The sequence below is a fragment of the Eretmochelys imbricata genome, chromosome 3 (genome assembly GCF_965152235.1).
Source record: "Eretmochelys imbricata isolate rEreImb1 chromosome 3, rEreImb1.hap1, whole genome shotgun sequence".
Lineage (NCBI taxonomy): Eukaryota > Metazoa > Chordata > Testudines > Cheloniidae > Eretmochelys > Eretmochelys imbricata.
This window is the reverse complement of record NC_135574.1, coordinates 59,697,361-59,705,621: the sequence shown is the minus strand read 5'-3', so window position 1 is coordinate 59,705,621 and position 8,261 is coordinate 59,697,361. Positions and strand designations below refer to the sequence as shown.

At 43.0% G+C, this 8,261-nt stretch overlaps 1 protein-coding gene across 1 annotated transcript; it reads left to right on the top strand.

The window, feature by feature from the left end:
- The first annotated feature begins 1,899 nt into the window (after positions 1 to 1,899).
- On the top strand, positions 1,900 to 6,365 carry COX7A2 (cytochrome c oxidase subunit 7A2). The gene is made up of 4 exons (XM_077812699.1): positions 1,900 to 2,041; positions 3,958 to 4,047; positions 5,529 to 5,613; positions 6,147 to 6,365. Exons 1-4 carry the CDS (start codon positions 2,024 to 2,026, stop codon positions 6,203 to 6,205), a joined length of 252 nt encoding a protein of 83 aa, XP_077668825.1. The 5' UTR covers positions 1,900 to 2,023; the 3' UTR covers positions 6,206 to 6,365.
- Positions 6,366 to 8,261: the final 1,896 nt, after the last annotated feature.

Below are 8,261 nucleotides of genomic sequence, written 5' to 3'. Positions count from 1 at the left end.
GACAGTATCAAAAGCTTTACTAAAATCAAGATATATCACATTTACTGCTTCCTCGCCATCCACAAGGCTTGTTACCCTGTCAAAGAAAGCTACTAGGTTGGTCTGACATGATTTGTTCTTGACAAATCCATGTTGACTATTACTTATCACCTTATTATCTTCTAGGACCTGGTGTCTGCAAACTGCTTAATTATTTGCTCCATTATCTTTCCAGGTACTGAAGTTAAGATAATTATTCTGTAATTCCCCAGGTTGTCCTTATTCCCCTTCTTATAGACTGACACTATATTAGCCTTCTTCCAGTCCTCTGAAATCTCTCGTGTTTTCCAAGATAATCGATAATGGCTCAGATATTTCCTCAGTCATCTTGAGTATTCTAAGATGTATTTCATCAGGCCCTGGTGACTTGAAGACTGTCTAAAACTATATCTAAACTGGCAACTGAACAACAAAAATTTTCCTTTCAGACACCCCACCCCTCCCGAAAGACAAAAGTTTTTCTGTGACAAGCGCTAGTGTGAACAGTGCATTGTCGGCAGGAGCACTCTCCTGCTGACAATGCAAATGCCGCTTGTTGGGGATGGAAGTTTTTTTGCCAGCAGGACAGCCGACAAACAGCGGCTACATTGCATGCCTTTTACATGGCTGTTGCAACACAGCCACGTCACTAAACTCTGTGTAGTGTAGACACAACCTAAGTAATTTTTAACTTTTTCTTTCCCTAGTTTAGCTTCAGATCCTACTTCATTTTCACTGGCATTCACTACATCAGGTCAATACTAACCTTTTTGGTGAAAACTGAAACAAAAAAGTAATTTAGTGCTTCTGCCATTTCCAGTTACTGTCTTTTCTCCCTTTCGAGTAATGGCCCTACCTTGTGCATTGTTTTCCTCTTGTTTCTAATGTATTGGTATAATGTTTTCTTGTTACCCTTCACATCTCTAGCTAGTTCCCAGGGGATGCTCGACCCTGGCCCCACCTCCCCATCCACCCCTTCCCCCGCCTGCCTCTTCTCACCCCTGACCCCCTTACCCCCAGCGCCTCTAGCATGCTGCTGAACATCCAATCAGCGGAATGGAGGGGGAGGCACTGACCGGCCGGGTCCTTGGTGGGCAGGAGGCACTGGGGGGAGGGGGAGGCACTGATCCGCGGGGCTGCCAGTGTGTGCTGAGCATGCAGTATTTTTTTTCCCCACGGGTGCTCAACTCTAGTACTGTGTCCAGTTCTGGACACCACATTTCAGGAAGGATGCGGACAAACGGGAGAGTGTCCAGAGAAGAGCGACAAAAATGTTTAAAGGTCTAGAGAACATGACGGCCGAGGAAAGATTGGAAAAACTGGATTTGTTTAGTCTGGAGACGAGAAGACTGAGGGGCGGCCTGATAACAGCTTTCAAGTACATAAAAGGTTGCTACAAGGAGGAGGGAGAAAAAAAACTCTGGGAATAGGACAAGAAGCAATGGGCTTAAATCGCAGCAAGGGCGGTTTACGTTGGCCATCAGGAAAAGCTTCCTGTCAGGGTGGCTAAGCGCTGGCATAAACCACCTAGGGAGGCGGTGGACTCTCCCTCAATGGAGACTTGTAAGAGCAGGCGGGGCCGCACCTGCAGACGCTCAGGTAAACAAAGCCTCCTGTGGCCCGCCAGCGGCTCACCCTGAACAAGCCGGGAACCAAGCTGGGGAACCCCGGCAAGCCGACGGGCCTTCGGGACTTCTAACTCACCCTGACTTTTAGCGGCGTAGCAGCCGCCGCAGGGAACGTCACGCCCCACCCCACTACCATAGACTCCTCATTGCGCAGGCGTCGGACCCGGAGGCGACACCGACGAGGGCGGGGCTTCCGGCGGGTACCACATGACTAGCGACGCTCTAGGAGTTTAATAGAGCCGCTCTAGCCACTTCCCCTTCCTCTCTATAGGAGGCTGTGCGTTTGCGTAGGAGCGGGCTGCGGCCGGCCCCAGCCGAGCGATTTCCGCTTCCGGTGTCCTTGTTTCCCGGTGTGAGGTGAAGGGACCAGAGCCAAGATGCTGCGGAACCTGCTGGTGAGCGCGGCTGGGTCTCCCCGGGAGCGCGGGGGCAGCTGGGCCCCGCGCGTCTCCTCTCCCCGCCGCAGCGTCCCCTGCCCCTCAGCTGCGCGGGCGGCTCCCTGGGTCTCTCCCGCCGTCCAGGCCTCGCCGCGCTGTGGGCTGTTCCTGAGGCTCCCCTGGCGGAGGGCAGCGAGCGGCCTGGCGCCCCGAGGGCTGCAGGGAGCCCTGCCCCGCCTCCCTGACTGTGAGCGGCCCCGGGGGCCCCGCCGTTCGCCCGGCGGCGGTTGCGGCGCGCTCCGGGGGAGCCGGCGGCTCTGAGGAAGGCCCTTGGTAGGGTGCCGCAAGGTCACGCTGGCTCTTCCCTCGGCCCGTGGGGACGTCGGCTCGACATCGTCGGCCGCGTAAAACAGCGGGAAGCGCTGCAGTTGGGGCTTATGTAGGCAGCCGCAGCCTGCTGTCGCCTTTGCTTTTTTGTCCGTGGCTGCCCTTTGAGCTGAAATGAACCTTTGAGAAACAGCCTGGGTGCAGCGCTCTGCCCCGTGGTGTCACGGGCAAGATCGATTTAACGTGAATGCTTAATCCGTTATGACTCCAGTAGATACAGTTTTCAAAGGATGAATGCCTTCTCCTTAGTGGTGCTTAGGCACTGGTTTTTAAGGGTTAAATAGTCTTCAGTCTTAAAAGTGGAAGAGCATCTGTTGTCCCTTCTGCTTATTAAGGTTAGGGTTTTCTGAGGGACTCCATTGCTATGGGATGGGTTTCCCAGGTAAATTAAATATTTAGTTGAAGGTCTGTGATGGAAAAGCTCTATCAAAAGGGAGGGAGGGTCTTGCATCTTGTTGTGAAGATGGGAAGACTCTGGACATGACTCTTTTGCTTTTTCCATAGCAAGATCCTCTTTCATTATCTCAATCTGTCATACATTTAATTCTGAGCTTTGTAAGCTGCATTCTCCTGGAGGAATTTAGCCATCTAGGCAGGCTATTGGTGGGGATGCACTTTCTGGGTCAAGGTTTCAAACTGCCAATTAAGGCAGACACTACAGTTAGAGGAAGTGTAGCAAAGAGGTGAACATTTACAGCACCGTTAAATAGCTTTGCAGCCCAAGTCAGCTGACATCGGCCAGCCACAGGTGTTCAGTGAGGTAGATATAACCTTGGTGTCTTCTCTTTTCTTCTAGAGGTCCTATGTGTACAGTGGAGATGAGGGAATACAGGATAGATCTGAGACTTGGGGTGTATTTTGAGGGACAAGGTGCAGTTGGTATTACTATCTTTGAGCCCTGTGGGAGATAAATAATTTGAGCCATTGTAGTAATGGGCTGTCACTCCATCCGTGTCATGTAAGGGGATCAGCAGTGATTTGGTTAGTTGTCAAGGCTAGAATGGTTGAGTACCTAACTCAAAAATGACTGAATGAATTTTGGTCAGACGTTGGGCTGAGATCATTTGAAAGGTGACTTTAGTAGAAGCTATGAGCAAGATAAATTTTTTGCAGTTTGTGTAGCTTTTTCTGTCAGACCTATGGTAATTAAATGAGATTCTAGGCTTGTGTAATCTTAGGACTCAGCGCAACAAAATTAAACTGATTAAGACTGTTTTTTCTTTAGTGCTGCAGCATAAGCCTAGTCTTTGGCACAGAAGAGAAGAAACAGAGGGCATGCAACTATAGCTTCTGCTTTTACCCGTTAAACAGTAATCGTTTGTTGGAGTGGAAATAAAACAAAAAACACCCTGAATCTCTTCCATAAAACTTGAGTCCTTCAGTTGACTAGTCTTAATATTATGCATTTCCCAAGTTTCGGAAAGCTAAGACCCCCTCATCATTGTAATTTTAGAAATATGTGTAAGCCGTAAATTGTTAGGAAAACTTTCACTTCAGTGTGGATAAGTATAACTAGCTTTTTAAAGTGCTATATGTTGTAATTGTAGGCTCTTCGGCAAATTTCCCAGAGGACCATAAGCACTGCTTCACGCAGACAAGCTGCGAACAGAGTTCCAGAGAAGCAGAAGCTTTTTCAGGTATTGAATAGGCACGATCAATGTGTAATTTTATCACAAATAGAAAAGACTTTGATAGAATGTATCGATATTTTGTGCAGTTCTTTGATTCTAGTATTTAATTAGATAGTTTAGAGGAATAAGTAGAGAAGATCTACTTTCACATTTTAAATGGGAATAACTTGGAAAACTAATATTTCAAATTGACTAAGCAGTGTTATTGAAGTGCTCTGTACATGGAAGAAGGTGCATCTTTTGACTTGTCAACTGTTGTACAATCTGACTGCTTGAGTGATCGTGTTACATGGTTTTAAAATATATGAATTTGTTTCACTTTCTTGAACTAGCCTTCTGATGGGATAAATGAAATAGTTCCAGGTACAAAAAGTGTGTTCATAGAACAAATGAAAAGTAGAAAATGTATGGGAGAAAACAAATACTTAGGCCTCCATTCATCTGAAGAAGTGGTTTTTGACCCATGAAAGCTTATGCCCAAATAAATCTGTTAGTCTTTAAGGTGCCACCGGACTCCTTGTTGTTTTTGTAAATACTTAGGTAGTGCATGTGAAAAAGCATCACACAGCAAATTCACTACATACTGATGTATTTCTGTAGTTAAAGGATTGTGGGGTTTTTAATGCTTAGCCTGTAGCCATACCAACATAAACTTTATACATATCAAATCTCCTAAAATAGGCCAGATTGAGCCTGCTCAGAACTTAGATGGGGCAAGTCCCAGGAGAAGACTTATAGAAAGTGGTATTAGAGACTCAGCAGGAGGTATGGTTTCCACCTGAATTAATATCCCAACATAGTGGTGGAAGTAGGACTTCCTGTTAGACTGCTATCTTTTGGATGATTGGGGCACTGATTGCTTGTAGCACTCTTACAAGACAAGGAGTATCCTAGCCCAAACCTTAATTTGAGTGACTGCTCTTCCTACCTAAACTCCCATGTCATTTCAGTTGGCGAAATTCTACAATTCTCATTCTAAAGAAAACTCATCTAGGGAATTCTGGCACTAAACATTGTGCCACATTCCACTGCACAAGTGTCATCATTTGCACTGGATAAAATTCTATTAAAGTTTGCAAAGCACCTTGGGGGTTGCTTATTTTGTGGATGAAAGATGCTATATTAACATAATGTACTGATATAATAGGATGAAAGATGCTGAGATTTGCAACTTCCAAATAACCTTAACATCAGAATGTAGTATCTAACTTTTGATTCTAAAAAAAAGAACTTGAAGGACAAGATTGACTGACTCTTAAGTTACTGACTTAAAAAATATGTGGGAACATACTGGCTAAAAAGGATTCTTCAAAAAGAATGAAAACGAACAATATTTGGAAAGAATGATATGGCTACCCAGCTCTCAGAAATAATTATTTGTAGGTTGTGTAATATTTGGTAAATTTAGAATATCTAATGAACAACTTAAACAGCATGCACATAAGATTATTCATGTTCCTATTTTTTTTATTATTATTTTCCATTAGGAGGACAATGGAATGCCAGTGTATCTTAAGGGTGGACTAGCAGATGGTTTGCTGTATAGAACCACCATGGCTCTAACAGTTTTTGGTAAGGTTTGATAGAAAACTGTATTAAACAGTTATATTTCTTGTGTAACCTGAAAAGTAGTTGTCGTAAAAATGTGAATGGCAAGTCGTGTGTGTGTGTGTGCACTCATGTTAAAAGCACTCCATAATAAGGCCAAGCAAAGTGTTGTTAGACGGTAAATTCAAAAAACTTTAAGCTTAGGTTGAAACTGAAACAATCTTTTGAAAGCCTGATTTAACCTGTCTGTTAGGAGTACTCACCACATAAATACAACTTCAAATGTTTTCTTTATATAAAAAATAAAATTACCCTAAAGCTGCTCCTGAAAAGAGAAAAGGTAAAATTTCATTGGTAAAAACTTTTCAGTGCTCCAAGCGAAGCTTGAGTTGAGGCTCTAGATAACCTCACTTGCTGTGAGGTTTAGGTCAGGTCTGTCTCTTAACTGGATCCTACATACTGCAAGAAAGTCTTTGCTTTACAAAATCTCAAACTTGCAGCTCAATTTGTATGTGTACCTTTCTGTAAACTTAATCTTTTGTCTCTTTCCATTTCAGGAACATGCTACGCTGTTTATGAGCTGTTTGTAGCTGCAATGCCCAAGAAAGTGAAATGATTCCAGTTTACAAGATGCCTCCTTAATTAACATCGTTGTCCAATTTCACGTAATTCTTCAGGGATCTTGCTTGTCCTTGTCATCAATGGTTGATTTCATGTTTGGGATCAATATTTATTGTAACATGTTAACTGCAACCAATAAAGCAGTTTTTACATGATTTTGTGGTAATCCTAAGAATCTGTCAAACACGTTCTACATACTCAGAGTTCTGGTTCCTAACAGTGAATTCGTATTTATTAAGTGTGACTAATTGTGTTCATTATGGTAAGTACTCTGCTTAAACAGAACTTATCTTGCGTATAAATTGCAAGAAAGAAAGAACATAAGAATGGCCCTCCTGGGTCAGACCAAAGGTCCATTTAGCCCAGTATCCTGTCTTCCGACAGTGGCCAGTGCCAGGTGCCCCAGAGGGAATGAATAGAACAGGTAATTGTCAAGTGATCCATCCCGTTGCTCATTCCCAGCTGCTGGCAAACAGAGGCTAGGGACACCATTCCTGCCCATCCTGACTTATAGCCATTGATGGACCTATCCTCCATGAATTTATCTAGTTCTTTTTTGAACTCTGTTATGTTCTTGACCTTCACAACATCCTCTGGCAAGGAGTTCCACAGGTTAACTGTGCATTGTGTGAAGAAATACTTCCTTGTTGTTTTTAAACCTGCTGCCTATTAATTTCATTTGGTGACCCCTAGCTCTTGTGTTATGAGAAGTAGTAAACACTTCCTTATCTACTTTCTATACTAGTCATGATTTTATAGACCTCAATCATATCTCCCCTTAGCCATCTCTTTTCCAAGCTGAAAAGTTCCAGTCTTAATATCTACTCAGACAGAAGCCATTCCATAACCCTAATAATTTGTTGCCCTGTTCTGAATTTTTCAATTCCAATATATCTTTTTTGAGATGGGGTGACCACATCTGCACACAGTATTCAAGATGTAGGCATATCATGGATTAATAGAGGCAACATGATCTTTTCTGTGCTATTATTTATCCCCTTCTTAATTATTCCCAGCATTCTGTTTGCTTTTTCAACTGCCTCTGCATTGAGTGGATGTTTTCAGAGAACTATGCACAATGACTCCAAGATCTTTCTTGAGTGGTAACGGCTAATTTAGACCCCATCATTTTATATGTATAGTTTGGATTATGCTTTCCAATGTGCATTACTTTGCATTTATCAACATTAAATTTCATCTGCCATTTTGTTGCCCGTTACCCACTTTTGAGAGATCCTTTTGTTGCTCTTTGCAGTTTGCTGGGTCTTAACTCTCTTCAGTAATTTTGTATCATCTGCAAGATTCTGCCACCTCACTATTAAACCCCCTTTTCCAGATCATTTATGAATATGTTGAATAGGACTGGTCCCAGAACAGACCCCCAGGGGGACACCACTATCTAACACTCTCTGTTCTGAAAACTGACCATTTTACATATCCTTTGTTTCCTATCTTTTAACCAGTTACCAGTCCATGAGAGCACTTTCCCTCTTATCCCTTGGCAGCTTACTCTGCATAAGAGCGTTTGGTGAGGGACCTTGTCAAAGGCTTTCTGAAAATTTAAGTACACTATATCCACTGGATCCCTTGGGTCCACATGCTTGTTGACCACCTCAAAGAACTCTAGTAGATTGGTGAGGCATGATTTCCCTTTATTAAAACCATGTTGACTCTTCCTCAATAAATTATGTTCATCTGTATGTCTGACAATATTGTTCTTTATTATAGTTTCAACCAGTTTGCCCAGTAATGAAGTCAGGCTTACAGGCCTGTATTTGCCAGGATCACCTCTGGAGCCCTTTTTAAAAATTGGTCACATTAGCAATCCTCCAGTCATCTGGTACATAGTTCAGTAAAAAGTAAAAGTGTTTTGAATACAGGAGAAAATGTGAAGTGTCTAACTTTTGATTTCTAGTTTAATTGAAGTCTAAGCTAGACCTTACAGTAATTTACAGGAAAAATAAAATTCTGTAAGTTTTGATTGATATCTAACTTTATCTTTGGTCAGAAATGAAGAAAATTTTCAAGTTGGAAGGTTTAATAGGCCATAT

Bases quoted from the DNA above. Each gene is read 5' to 3' on its own strand.
- COX7A2 (XM_077812699.1), top strand. The intron at 4,048-5,528 runs GTATTGAATAGG...ATTTTCCATTAG, and splicing joins AGAAGCAGAAGCTTTTTCAG to GAGGACAATGGAATGCCAGT. The intron at 5,614-6,146 runs GTAAGGTTTGAT...TTTCCATTTCAG, and splicing joins CATGGCTCTAACAGTTTTTG to GAACATGCTACGCTGTTTAT.